At 42.8% G+C, this 14,660-nt stretch overlaps 5 protein-coding genes across 5 annotated transcripts in view; 3 read left to right on the plus strand and 2 right to left on the minus strand.

The window, feature by feature from the left end:
- The first annotated feature begins 1,284 nt into the window (after positions 1-1,284).
- LOC117566550 (enkurin) lies at positions 1,285-2,683 on the plus strand. Its single transcript, XM_034246092.2, has one exon. The coding sequence runs from the start codon at positions 1,449-1,451 to the stop codon at positions 2,421-2,423; it is 975 nt and encodes a 324-aa protein (XP_034101983.1). The 5' UTR covers positions 1,285-1,448; the 3' UTR covers positions 2,424-2,683.
- On the minus strand, positions 2,672-5,906 carry LOC117566549 (uncharacterized). Its single transcript, XM_034246091.2, has 4 exons — positions 5,791-5,906; positions 4,108-5,145; positions 3,218-4,053; positions 2,672-2,824 (listed from the first exon to the last, which is right to left on the minus strand). Exons 1-4 carry the CDS (start codon positions 5,828-5,830, stop codon positions 2,672-2,674), a joined length of 2,067 nt encoding a protein of 688 aa, XP_034101982.1. The 5' UTR covers positions 5,831-5,906.
- LOC117566552 (acyl-coenzyme A thioesterase 13) lies at positions 5,839-6,525 on the plus strand. The gene is made up of 2 exons (XM_034246094.2): positions 5,839-5,982; positions 6,118-6,525. The coding sequence occupies exons 1-2, from the start codon at positions 5,896-5,898 to the stop codon at positions 6,469-6,471; spliced, it is 441 nt and encodes a 146-aa protein (XP_034101985.1). The 5' UTR covers positions 5,839-5,895; the 3' UTR covers positions 6,472-6,525.
- A 78-nt stretch (positions 6,526-6,603) lies between these two features.
- LOC117566551 (acyl-coenzyme A thioesterase 13) lies at positions 6,604-7,378 on the plus strand. The gene is made up of 2 exons (XM_034246093.2): positions 6,604-6,770; positions 6,832-7,378. Exons 1-2 carry the CDS (start codon positions 6,618-6,620, stop codon positions 7,171-7,173), a joined length of 495 nt encoding a protein of 164 aa, XP_034101984.1. The 5' UTR covers positions 6,604-6,617; the 3' UTR covers positions 7,174-7,378.
- The window catches only part of LOC117566548 (peroxidasin), a 40,248-nt gene continuing 32,899 nt past the window's right edge, over positions 7,312-14,660 (minus strand). Inside the window, exon 9 of the mRNA XM_034246090.2 lies at positions 7,312-10,267. Coding sequence (XP_034101981.1) covers positions 7,597-10,267 — 2,671 coding nt within the window. The 3' untranslated portion in view covers positions 7,312-7,596. The remainder of the gene's footprint in view (positions 10,268-14,660) is intronic.

Consider the following 14,660-nt stretch of genomic DNA (forward strand, 5'->3'; position numbering starts at 1 on the left):
ACAATCAGCAGACACACACACACCACCATTTGTCATCAACAGTGCAAAATCAATTTTAGATGCTATCCGTACCGTCGAGCTGTGAAGTTAAATTATGTTGTATTAAAGTGAAATAAAAATGGGGTGATTCTGTTTTTGCCATTTATGTAATTCATTATTAACTTAAAATTATTTTTTAGATAAATAATTAATTTCGACGATCTTACTAAGCTAAAAATAAATATCTTTTACTTAACACAGTTTCCTTTAAAAACTTGTTGCACAAATGAATGTCGATTTGACTATTTATACCCGCTACCGCTAGGGTAGAAGGGTATTATAACTTTGTGCCGGCAGGAAATGTATGTAACAGGTTGAAGGAGGCATCTCCGACCCTATAAAGTATATATATTCTTGATCAGCGTCAACAGCCGAGACGATATAGCCATGTCCGTCTGTCCGTCTGTGTGTCTGTCCGTCTGTCCGTATGAACACCTAGATCTCAGAGACTATAAGAGATAGAGCTATAATTTTTTTTCGACAGCATTTGTTATGTTTGCACGCAGATCAAGTTTGTTTCAAATTTTGCCACGCCCACTTCCGCCCCCGAAAATCAAAAAAATCGAATAACAAGCGTAATTTTAAAGCTAGAGTTACGTATTTTGGTATATACAATAATTACTACAGTAGTTATGATTCCTGAACATTTGGTTGCGATCAGATAAAAATTGTTGAAGTTATTAAAGAAATTCTTTTGTATGGGCAAAAACGCCTACTTACTGGAGGTCTTAGTTACTTTGTCTGACAATCTGGTATATTGTGCCGTCTATGGTATATTTTGAATGCGGTACTATATCGATATACCACATATACCATTTGGTATATTTTTAGTATTTTTTTTAGTATATTTGGTATATTTTGAGAAATATACCGCAAAATATATTGCTTTTATTCAAAATGGGTAGCGGGTATCTCACAGTCGAGTACACTCGACTGTAGCTTTCTTACTTGTTTTAAATATTCAAAGTGTGTTAAATTTTGTACTATATGTATGCTTTGTTTTCTTGCAGTGTTGTGAAATAAAACTAAATAATAATTACTGGGTCTTTAAGGTTTATTAAAAATTAGTAGTTTATTTTGAGTTTATCGTCTCTAAAGCGAAATATTAAACTTAAGTATTCATTTGACAGCTTAAAAAATATGTTTCTTCATTACAAGCTAAGCTTTAAGAATAGTTCAAAACCTGAATTTCACATTTCAAAGGTTGCTAAAGCAACAGCAACTTAATTATTATGGCAACATATTTTCGAAATGCCTGGAAACCTGGCAACGAAAACAGCGTCTTCTATGCCATACGTACATATTGTAATCGGGTAGACTACATAGCAAAACTTATAAAATAAAAACTCACAAAAATTCCATACAAAAAGATCAAAGTTAGGTGGCTGCTTTGAAGGAAGACTGAAACCATGTCGCTGGTCTACATTACACATCACAACGAGAACATCTTCAATGTGGAACGCGAGCCGGAAAAGTCACAGGACGCAAAGGGTCGTGCCCCACAGGCTCAGGCTCAGGCAACACAGGATGATGGCAAGCACAACACAGAAGAGATGGCAGCTCGCTACGCCAAGGAGCTGCGAGACCGTCTCAATGTGGAGTACAAGAAGCATTCGGTGGTGATGTTGAAGGATGGCGTGCGTCTGCTGACGGATGCCAAGAAGTCCCATCATCGCACCATGGGCTGTGCCAATGTGCCACTCGATCCACCGTGCGCCTTTCTGCGCAAGAATCAAGGCGTCAAATGGCGTCGCGAGAATCTTCACGTTTGTCCCAAAGGTGCCCACATGCCACCGCTGCCCGAATGCGACAAGAAGGAGAAGAAGTCCGATATGGTGCCGAACTTTGTACTCCGGAATATTCGTTGTGCTCGCAGTACTGTGCGTTGTCCGCCGCCGCCACGTTACGTGGACACACCTTGTGGCACGCGTCAGAATCTGCTCAACTCTGGTCTGGTGCCACAGTACGTGTGCCGTAAGGATTTTGGCCAGGTACCCGTTTACATACACAAGACCAAGAAGATGCTGACGGAGGCGCATGATGTTTGCTGCAAGGAGCAGCGTCGCCTCGCTGAACTTTGCGGTGGTCTCAAGGCATCGAAATCCTTGTCCGCTCAGAAGCTGCAACAGTCGCAGGCGGCCAAAAGTGGTCCACCCGATATGCCCGGCATGCGTGTGATGGATCAAGCGGAACGCAATGAGCTGCTGGTGGGATTGCGTGCACATCTGAACGAGATGACCAAGAGCTATCAGTCCATGTCGTTGCTCATCGACAGCGAGAACAAGCGTCAACGCAAGGGCAAACTGGAGAGCGATCTCCGACAGCTCGAGCAGGATATTCTGTTGCTCGAAACGAGTCCCATTATTTATGTTTCGCTGTACTAATCTTAATTATTGCTTAAACATTTAAGTGCACTTGCAGACATAAAAAACACATTCATTCTCACACACACACGTTTACACTCTAAAATTCAGTTGAATAAATTGAAAACAGGCGTGTGCTAAATTCCGTTGCTTAAACAATTCCGCAAAGGTTTGAGTCACAGTAGAAAAATGCATAAAAAATTGGGTTGTTAGTTTTGTTTTTGCGGAATTGTTTTGGCATCGAAATTTGGACTCGCCTTGTCTCATGTTTATGCATCACACAGCTCCATGATGAATGCTCCATGACAGTAGGGACAAACTAACCGACTGCCAGGCTCATAAAGTTCCAGCAACAGTTGCTGTTCCATCAACGCCTGGCGACCACAGAGAGTGCAGTAATGTGTCTCCAACTCGGGGAGAAGCTGTATAAGGGTAAAGACAATAAATTAGTGATGCAACATTTTGAGATTACTAAATTATATGCAGTGAATATCGGTTTTATGCTTGAGTTTCGATGCCTGATTATCCAAAATTCTTTAGCAGAATATGTCTTATTTAAATTCCATTATTGACTTATGACAAATATTGTTGAAATGCCACAAAAATTCAAGATAAACAAGATCTTTACAAAGTCAAAATATTATAAAAGGAATAAGAATTCACATATGTAGTTATTAACTTAAGTAAAAAGGTTGTTAAAGTGCTCGACCATCAATTCAGTTCAGAATCCATCTCATTGTCTACATATTTAAAAACTTCTTCGACATCGTTGACATTGCATATAACTGATATACTTTGCTTTTAATTACGCTTACCTCCACAAATGAAATGCAACAGCGTTTTGACTCCTGATTCGCATCAAGTTTAGGAGGTTTTCCCAGCTTCTGCTGCACCGCACTAAAGTGCACCTCAATTAAATCTAAGAAACGTTTGATGGTCGTATTGATAGGCTGTTCCTTCACCAGCAGCTCCTCCAGCTGCTGCTTGATACGCAGCATCTCTTGCAACTGGCATTGGGATGCCTTGGTTTGGAAAGGCGTTAGCTTAGTCAGACCAGTCAAATACTGTAGACGCAAACGGATATGAGTTATAGTCAATATGGACAACAGCAGCTTCATTTCCATTTCACAATACTCTTTCGTCTGATATTGCTGCACATGTTGGAGTGCATCCATGACATGATACTTCAGCTGCAGCTGTTGCTGTTGCATTAGCGTGACTAGCTCACCGACGACAAGAGACTCGCAGGAACCAAATTTGATAAACTTTTCCATGTCGTGACGATTGAAAATCTGCAGACGCACATCGCTCAACAGATCCTTGTAGCGATTGATGGGTTCGTTGTTTGAGAGCAATTCAGTGAGTTTTGCTAAGGAATCGTCCTTGCTCAGTTTGCCCACGTAGACCGTGAGCTCGCGACGCAGCAACTTGTTGTCAAGCATATATTCTTTGTTGCGCACAAAAAGTAGTGTTAGCAGATTGCTGTGCGGACTATTGAAGATGCCCATGGCACCAAAGTTCTCCACATCGTCTATCTCAATCAGCTGCTTGCTCACACTTAGCTGAGCTGCCTTGTGTTGAAGTTCAATGCGATAGAGCGGGCCACGTGCCGTGCCCAGCACATAGCTGGAGTTGCCAATGCTTGAAAAACCTGGGAAAATAATTCAAATTAATTTAGGAATTTGTTAGCTGGCCAAACACTCACCTGTTATCTTAATGCCTCCCACTAGGAATCGTGTCTCCAGCCAGTTCTCTCCACCTGGAAGTTGTGGCATGCACCAGACGAGCAGATGTGCGCCCTTGCAGCAGGCAATGTAGTAGCATTTGCGTTCATCGCAACGCGTTATCACCGCCTGCTGCAGTGCCATTTGATCGGGACGCAGCCACAGTGGTTTCACTAACTCCATGCCGCCCTCATCGTTCTCGTTAAATCTGTAGAGATGCACTTGGCCGCTGATGTCGCCCACCAGCAGCAAATCCTCAAACACATGCATATAGCAGATGCGATCCAGGAGCGTGTGCAGCTCACGATATGCTTGCACTGTTTGTGCATCGCCACTCAAGCTGAGCGTCCACAAACTGCCCACCGCAGTGCCCAGCACCAGCACGTGATTCCCATTGTCCGACTCCAGTGAACGCCAGGCAAACATTGTAATCCAGCTGCGATCGATAAATGCCTGATAGCGTCGAAATGTATCGATTTTATCCGGTGCCACTTCGAAAGGCGGCTGCAGCTCATCTCGGAAGATGGCGGATATATCGTGTTGTTCGTAGTAATGCCAGAATGGTTGTTGTGCCTTCTTGGTGACCAGCTCTAGGGATCCATAGCTGTTCAGAAAGGCCAACACCATGTTGCCATTGGGCAGCGGTTGTGGCGACCACTTGGCAGCCAGCAGCGTGGCGTCGGCCACTTCCTGTGTCGAGATGCCGGATCCATAACAAGGATCCAGACTCAACTGTTGCACCTCCAAGGCATTGCAACTGTTGTAAATGTGCTCCACATTCACCTGTTGCACCAGTTTATCCAGTGGACGTGCTTTTGTGTTCAATTCGAAGCCAGCGACTACATAGGGCAATGGCATCTGATAGTTTATTCTGTCGATCAACTCGAGTGTTATCAGTTCCGTCTTGGAGCCAATCAGCGCAATGCGATCGCCATCAGTTGTGTGGCATATAAAGTCCCGGGCATTATCCTGTCGTAGATCATCTCTGGCAAGTTGCTGAAATTTCAGCACAATATCGGCTGAGAAAGCCACAAGTAATTAGAAATTGTTTTATATTCATAAAGCATACGTAAAATTTAATATTACTTCCTCAACAACTCAATTTTAGCTCCTCCTATACGGAACTTAGGACAATGGACTACTGTATAGGGTAAGAAATACATATGTGTTAATAAATTAAAGTAGTAATGCAAAATTAATTTTCTATATTATTATATTTTTAATTCTAATTTATTATGCATTTAAATAAATGCTTTTGATAGTTCAAAATTAATCATAAGTGTAATGTCTGCGAAATATTGTTCTCATAGTCTAGAGTTAATGGGTGTAATATTTATATCTCTTAGATTTGTATCACTCAAATGTTCTGATTAGTAATAATATGTTTAGTATTAACTTGTTGAGTAAACAATTAACATAATAGCCTTGGTATCGCGACTCGTTTACAACCCCATTTTTGCCGTGTTTATTCAGTTTCATTATCACAATCCGCACAATTGCCGGCAGGCGCAGACGCGGACAGCGCGAGCAAAACAAAAAGGCGAAAATTACACATGGCCAAGTCTAGACAATTTATTTGATGTCTCGTACATAGATTTCATAACCCATTCATTCACATTTACGAGCATATATAGTATATATTATAGCTTAACGCTTGCGCTCACCTTTCTCATCGCCAGTGCTTGTCTCAGTAGTTTTTCTCATTTCGGCGTGAAGAGTTCTGCTCCGCTAGTGAAATAGTCAAAAGAGGCAATACAAAAACAAACACTATGGCAGCCAAACGCGGTGTAGAAATGGTCAAACAAGTGGCCGAATTTATTTCCAAAGGATCCAGCTTCGATCGGGTGACACAAATGGTAAGTTTTAAGTTTTTTGTTGCACACAAACACAATGTAAAATACGCAAAACGACGCGCAAAACCAGCTGTCTAACTTTATCGATATTATGTAAGTTTCGACCTATCGATAACGCGCCATAATTGAATTTTGCAGGTGAAAATAACGGCTGGCGGCGATGGACGCGCTGTGGGGGAATTCACAGTGGCAGCCGAGCATTTGAATCGCGTGGGATCTTTGCACGGTGGTTTAACGGCTACTATTCTAGATAACGTCACTACCTATGCCCTCATGTCCAAGGGTTCACACCCAGGTGTTAGTTCCAGCCTCAATGTAAGCTATCTGGCTGCCGCAAGACCCGGTGATGTGGTCGAAGTAGACGCCAATACAATACACGCAGGTCGCAAAATGGCGTACATTGAGTGTGAATTGCGTATTAAGGCAACTGGCAAAGTCATTGCCAAGGGTGGACAAACCAAATTCGTGGACTTGGACACAAAAATGAGTTAAAAGTGCTAGTCATCGTATTCGAATAAATAGATAGACAAGAGTAATACTATTTTATTATGATTTTCTTATCTTCACAACTGACGTCACATACAACAAGTAATCTGCTTTATTATGCTATGCACGCATATCGATAGTTCAGTTATCGAATGACAGCTGTTGAGTGTGTTTGCGTTTTCTCTGTTGTGTACGCGTTTCGTAACAATTCCGAAATGGGAACTCGCAAAAAGGGACTGGAATTTGCCAAGCACATCAGCGAAATTATAGCCAAGGCAACAGGATTCGAAAAGCACTTAGAAAAAGTACGAATTGATTATAAACCAAATGTGGTTGTCATTCATAAATATGAATTTTTGTTGATAGGTGAAAATTATTGGCGGTGGCGATGGAGTTTGCACCGCAGAGTTCACTGTAGACAAGGAGCATCTTAACAAGGGCGGCGGTTTGCACGGCGGCTACACGGCAACACTGGTGGACATGGTGACCACCTATGCACTGATGTCAAAGCCCTGCCATCCAGGCGTATCGGTGGACATCAATGTCAGTTACTTGAAAGGAGCACGCATTGGCGACGAGGTAGTTATCGAGGCTAATACGCTGCGTGCTGGCAAGAATCTCGCGTATATCGATTGCGTGCTGAAACATAAGAAAAACAACGCTGTGATTGCCAAGGGCACACACACCAAATACGTGAACTTTGAGTAGTATGTGTGTGTGAGTTCTGTGACAACCCAACAAGCAAGGAGGCGGGAGTATCGCATAATAATCGCATTCGAGTTCGCAAACGATATGGGCAGGGAAAATATCGCAAAACTATCGCACTAACCCATGAACTGAAACAGGTTGCTATTTAATGTGCTTTATTTATTACATGTGTAGCAGTAAATGTTAAGTTTAATTTGTTAATTAATTAATTGCTTTTGCTCTTGCTTTGTGTGTTCGAGTGAGTGTGTGTGTGCGTTATCGATTAGGAGTATTAGTCGGATGCGTTCCAATGTAATGTCTTCTGTGAAGAAACTGATCCATCAATTTGGGAATTGAATGTGGCTACTAAGAATTAAGGGCTGTTCTTTTTTTTTTTGGTTTGATTACTTCGTTAAGTCGATATGCAAAATGTTCCGGCGTCGCTCAATTCACCACCGGCTTGGCAGCACTCTTTGCGCTGGGCATGATGGGGCAGTGTGGACAACACGCTTCGGGAGGAGTCAGTGGCTCAATGCCAGGCGGGCAGCTGACCTCGCCGCACTGTTGACGCAAGCAATTGACCTGGCCGTGGAAACAATTGCACTTGGTGCACACGTCCGGCGTCCAGACTTCGTTGTTTAGCCGGGTAGTCCCATTGTCATCGACGCAGTGGCTACGCTTGGGCTTCACAGCCGCCGCAGGAGCTTGGGCAGCGGGCGCTAGCTGAACAATCTGTGGCACCGGTTCGGCCTCCTCTAGTTTGCGCAATTTCTTGTGCAGCTTCTTCAGCTCCTTCTGGAAGCTACCGATGAGCTCTTCCAAGCCGCTCACACGTTCCTCATTCACCTGGTACAGTGCTTCCAAGGCGCTGTCATAGCTCTCGGGAGTGGGCACCTCCTGTTCCAGTTGCTGCACATTACGTTTGCTGCGCTGACTACGCTTGGTGTAAGTCTGCGGGATATATTTGTCAAAGATGGATGGCAGACTGTTGCATCTGCTGCATTCCTGCCACAGATATAAATTGATGCCGGGTATATCCTCGCACTGCTTGTAGCCACCCTGATGCTTGGCCAGTATGAACACATTCTCGGTCATCTCTTCGAAATTGTCGCCCACATCGCACAAGACGCGTCCCAAGTTCGACTGCTTGATCTGCACGAGCTGTTCGGGCAGAAAGACGCCCGGATTCTCATAGTAGAAGCGGTCGCCATCGCGCAGACGACGGAACTGCTCTACGAGCAGACACTGGAAGAGTTTTCCCACCTTGCCGCCCTCCACTTGATCCTCCAGAATGCCTCCCAGCCAGACATCAATGTTATCCGGATGACCATAGAGTTCACGCAACTTTTGTCTGATGTCCGCATTGGTAATCTCGCCTGCCAAGTCGTCAAAGTCCGTGGCGACAGTCAGATTACAAAACTTGCGATAGACATTGTAGCCGGGTATACCGTGATCTCGACCACGTTGTACATTGATGGCAGCCAAATCGAGTGCAACCGCATGCGCTGTCTGGAAGAGCTTCTCTGTGAGCTCGGTGTTCAGGTTCTGATCGGGCAACTTGAGCTTGGCGGGCACAGCGAGCATGCCACGCATCAGTGGATCAACGCCACCTTCGTAGGCTAGACGCCAGGGTGCAAAGAAGGCCTTATGCAGCTGCAGATGTCCCTGGGGTATGGGTTGGAAGCTGGAGTTCAGACGATGCAGTATGGGATTGATGATGGTGTGGCCAAAGCGCAACGCCGCGGTGGCAAACTCATTCGCGATGCTGGGATTGATTTGTGGATCGTAGCCACGATACTCGCCCAGCATTTCCATGCCACTCTCGCCCACAATCAACGGCAGCCACTGCTTGTAAGTGATGTGTTGCATCTGGGCGCCCACTACCTTGCGTGCCTCCTGATAAAGAGTGTCGCCATCCCAGTGTGGATTAATCTCACGCAATTTGCTCGCAATGCGATTGTGTTCTCGCATCCAGATCGTGTGCATGGCGAGCAGACCAACTTGCTCGTTAACTCTGATGTCGCCCGACACAAAGCAGTTCATTTGATTCTCATCCAAATTGCGACGACAGTCCATTCCATCCTGTGGCGCAGCAAAGGGTAGCATATCCTTCTGGTTGGGGAAATGTACGCCGACACGCAGCAGTCCCTCATTGGAGCTTAGATTGCGCAGCTCCTGGGCAAAGGGTGTGCTGTAGCCATAGACCTGAGAGGCATCGATGTACGAGGTTAGCTGATTGATTTGCTCGCGATGCTGCACGCCATCGAAGAAGAGCGACGTCATGCCGGAGCCACAAATGGCACTGGAGCGCACCACATCGATGCAGCGACGATTCTTCACGCGCGGATCATTCGGTGGCACCTCGATGGGGTAACACGGCGGGGCAAATTCACACGTCTTCTTGCAGTCGATGCCATCCCAACTCTCCGAGCTCACCGAAGGTATAGCATGATCCAGATCGTGATCGAGAAACTGTCCCCATTGCATGACCATATGCGTAATACGCGTATCGGGTGTTATTTCCTTGGTGGACACCAATGAGGTGGACACAAGACGTGCACTTGGCTTCGGATGTCCGGCATACATGCGTCCCTTGGTCCAGCCCACGGGCATGCTGAAACCGTTCTCGTAAATTGGCGGCGCCAGGCGACGGAAAGCAGTAAGAGATGCACCCCAAGTGGGATGCATCAGATTGTTGCAGGTGCCCTCGATGCTGCGGTAACGTGAATGGAAGCACATGTCCGTGCAGTTGGGCATCTCACGATGCTCCATGCAACCGGATAGCTCGGCCACCAAATGCAAATGCTCGCGTGACAACAGATCTCTGAACTCGTACTGTTCGCTCTCCATGCTCAGATTCTCGCCGCGTTGCACGTGCTTCCTTATGTTGACCAAGGTGCGCTCATAGATCTCGGCAGCGCGTGCCAACTGTCTTGCCTGGCCAGTGGGAAAGCGGAAGACGCGCAGCAGTTCACCAAAGTTGGGCGGTGTGCCCTTGGAGCGATTGGAGAAGAGCATGTCCAGTGTGTTGTTGATGGCCACATCGATCTCCTTGGCTGCCTCGGCGAAGGCAATGCGCACATAACGATCGCCGGGAGCGAGATCCACATTGTTTCTGGGAAGGATAGAAGGAGAGACCAAGTTAGTTATTTAAGTATAACAATGTAATATTTTTTATTAGACAAAGTTTAATAGATAAGTTTCACCTTAGATCATAATATTAAAATTAAAGTATTTGTAATTTCTTACAACTTAAAACAAGTAAGAAATCTATAGCCGAGTGTGCTCGATTAAAAGATACTTGATACGCATTTTAATAAAAGGAAAACAGTGCGGTAGTATTCTTACAATATACCAAATAATATACCACAAAAATACTAAAATATAACGAATGTGATATTTGGTATATCGATGAAGTACTACATTCAAAATATACCATAAAGTGCAACTCCTAGGTATATAATATATTATATTAAATTTTGATGATTGTAAATTGTCTTGTCTACGCCTAAATAACCATTTTATTTGTATAACCTATCTAACCACACTTGAGTTTCTGCCTATGCTAAGGCGTATACTTAATATACTAAAGATATACTAAATATTCAGTGTCAAATCAATTAAATTAATAGATTTATGTGTGTAGAATTTGTATGCTTAGCCATTTTAAGTTGAAAAAGTTATATATACATAAATTTATTAGCTCATGCAACGTATACTTAATATCAATATTGTACTTGTATCAAGTATACGCTGCGTACAGCTGGCTGCTTATTGCAAAAGTTGAAAAACATTCGTGATTTACGATGTTGATGTTTGCTTTTGTATTTTGCCAACTTTCAGCAACGAAAATTTAGTAATTAATATTAAGATAGCGCGACTTCTCACAGTTTTCGCACTTTAATTGCAATTAATTGTTGGCAGCGTCGGAGGTTCCTTAAAAGGCCGTTGACTAATAAAAATCCGCAAGTAAAACGAAAGTTTTTTTCTTTTTGTTATGCTTTTTTTTCTTATAGTTTTATGTTGCATTGGAGCTGGTCCTTGGCAAGGAGGACTCGCCTTTCGGTTTGTTGCCGTTGGCAATTGCTGACTTCGCAGCGCGCACAAAATTATGCCACACTTTTTGTTGCAGTTAAGCGAAATCCGCGCCAAGCTCTCGCTGCCCAGCGCGCAGCTCTATACCAACAAGGACACCAACTACAACAACTGCATTGGCATTAACAACAATTCATGCCTCACATTCTCACTGGCGTCGACGTCGTCGTCGTTGTCGACGTTAAAGGAATTTCCCTTTTGGAAACTTTCGCTGTGTAAACTTTGGCATTGTCGGCGTGGTAGGTAATAACTTAACGACCATAATACACCCTGTTGCACCACAACCACTGCTTACCACTCACTATCAACTATCGCAATGCTACCGAGCCAACTATCCAGCCATCCAGCTAGCGAGCCAGCCAAGCTGCCATCCTGCCAGCCATCCAACCATCCAGCCAGCCAGCAAATAGCAGCCAAGCCACTGCCAACCATGCAGCCAGCCAACTACACTAGACTACATATTTTTCCCGCTGCCACATGGCCATTTCTGTGGCTGCGCTTTTTCTGGCACGCCCGAGCGTTTGTAAATACCTTAACTCGTGAGTTCCTTGGCTGAGGGTTCTCTGACATTGTCAGGCTGTTGGCATTAACACAGATGCTACTTTGAGTATTTATTCGAATTTAAAGAATATCAAAAGTATATCCGAAAATAGCGTGATTATTAAAAAAAATGTATATAAATTATAATATAGTATATACTATATTATATTATATATTATAGATGTGTTTATGAGATCTAATATTACACAGAAAAAAAGAACAAGAAATTAAGTAAAACATGAAACTACACTAATGTTAAATTATTTTAGGCCTGCGTTTAACAAAGGACAAACAAAGCAAATCAAACATATTTAATAGTATTTATTCATATACAAATTTAATAATTTTTAATATAATGCCGATAAAATTAGACATAATTTGGACATAATATTGTATCAATAATATTATTAGATCGCATGTATTGTAACATATTAAAAATATAGTTTCTTTAACTTTGGCAAACCAAAAGATGTTGATTCATTTAAAGTTCATTTGAAAATGGATAGCAATATAGTTCTCTGCTTATTTATCGCACTCTAAGAAATGTGAAGACCGTCTTTGAAGAAATAGAAAAAATGAATTAAAATTATGTATAGAATTTGGAAAATATCTGTGACTGTGCTTCATTTTGCAACTATTGAATAATGCCGTTGAACATGTTGTAATCTTCTACCTAAAAAATACAAATTTTTCTAATTCTAATTCACATTTTTGAAAAGTAAACTTGTACCGTTGTATAAGAAATAAAAAGATAATAATTAAAATTTAACTGATGTATGATTTCTATTTATAAAATTTTTGTTTTATAAATAAATTATGCAATAATTTGGAAAAGCTATTGCTAATCAGATTATTCGATCAACTCAGTTAGTTTTAAATTTATATTATATTTTTAAAGCATTTTCGTTCTGTACACTTATAGTGTGTAGCAACTTTATATGAGAAAATATCAATATCCCTCTGGCTACATTAATAAACTTATGCGCGCTTGTTTTCACTGCAATTAAAGTGTATATCTTAAGTCAGATTGTTGCAGCTTAAGCGACTTTTTCTAGTGTGTGTCTTTTCTTGGCTTAACTTTCTGTTTGTGTGCAAGTGTGAGTGCGTGTGTGTGTGTGAGTGTACCACATGCTGTGTGGCAATGGCAACGTATTTCCGTGGCGAGCTTACTCTGCCCCCCATTAGCAGCCCAGTAACAGGATAAGCTTTTGTTTTACGCCAGCATTACCCACAACTTAGGCGGATTTCAGTTGCTTTTGCTTTTGCAGCTGTTGTTGTTGTCGCTGCTTTCAGCGGTTTTTCGCTCGCACTTTTTTACTGTTGGTGTTGTTGTTGTTGTGTCGTTCTTGGTCTGTGACTCAGCAATAGTGCTGGGGAAGGAGTTTTTCACTTTTAGCGTTTTGCCTTTTTTCAATTTTGTTGTTAGCTAGCTGCCGTCGCTTTGCTGCGGTCTGGCGACTGAGGTTGGCACACAGCGTAATGAGTAAAGTTTCTAATGCTGCTGGCACAACTGTAAGCCGTTGCTGCCACTGCAACAGCAGCAGAAGCAGCCTGCAACTGAGCCTGCATCCTGGCAGACTTTTTCGCCCACAGCTGGCAAGCGAAACTAAATGATGCGTGCACAGCACAGAACACAGAACAGAATACAGCACAGAGCACACACAATCTCATAGAGGGAAGCAGGTCATATGCCAGTCGGAAGAAGTCTACTTTCAGCCCCGCTCCCACTCCCCCTTCCCGCTGCTCCTGCTGCATTATGCATTTAAAAATGGCTGCGTAAGCAAACGCCTTCAGTTTCTTTGCTGCTTCTGCTACTGCTGGGAGATTTGTGGGCTTGCTTTGGTTTACCGTTTTGTGTGCGGCTTTTGCTTTATCATTTGCTTGGGCGCCCCAAATTGATTTACGGCCTGCATGCTGCCCCCTTCCATTCTTCAACGATTTTTTGGCCTTTTGGTATCATCTTTGCAAAGTTGGAGCCTAGACCCGGCGGCTCCAGTTGAAGAAACAGAAACTGGTTCCAGTCCCATGAACAACTTGTCAACTCAATTTCAATTTGGGCAATTTGAACAACTTGTGCGGTTCTCTCATTCCATGCACTCAACTTGTCAGTGTCCCACTGTGACTCCCATGCCCTGCCCTGCCCTGCCCTGCCCCTGTTCTCTTTTTCTTTTCTTGCTCTTACTTTGTCTGTCGCTCTGTCGGTTTGTCACGTTTCTTGTCCTGTCTTGGCACGTTTTACAAAGCTGCCAACTGGCACAGCAACTTTTGTGCTTTCGTCGCCGCTTTTTGATGTCTTTTAGTGCATATTTTATATGCAGTTTAGCCAGCGGCACAGTGGGGCCACAGCAGGCGAACAACTGCTCAAAGTTTATGAACTCAAAAACGATATTTGCCTAAAGGGATTATTAACTTGCCAGCTAAACTAAAATAGAAGCTACTTCAAATGCTATTAAGTCACCTGCACAGTGGGGCAAGAGTGGGACAAAATGTAAATATATTAATTTAAGGTAGTTTGCTATGAAGTAAGTGCCTGTAAAAGTGTTTATTATTTACGTACTTAAAAGTCTTTTAAATTTAAAGGTAAACGGAATTCAATACTGCAATAGACCCTTTTCATTTTGTTGGTCTAAAATCTTGATCACTGAAATTTATTTCTGATTAATAATACCTCAAGCTGATTTGTTTTTTGTAATAGTCAGAGAATTCGTCAAACTTAATAGAACCATTTTAGCTTTTAGCTTTTAAATGCAAGGTTCTATAAAATTTTTTTTTTATATTGAAAACATAAAAAGAAAGCATATAAATAAAATTTGTTTGTATATGGACAACATCTTAGAAAGCTAAATTAAAATGATGACTGCAATAGCCCTTAT

Source organism: Drosophila albomicans, chromosome 3 (assembly GCF_009650485.2).
Source record: "Drosophila albomicans strain 15112-1751.03 chromosome 3, ASM965048v2, whole genome shotgun sequence".
Taxonomy (NCBI): domain Eukaryota; kingdom Metazoa; phylum Arthropoda; class Insecta; order Diptera; family Drosophilidae; genus Drosophila; species Drosophila albomicans.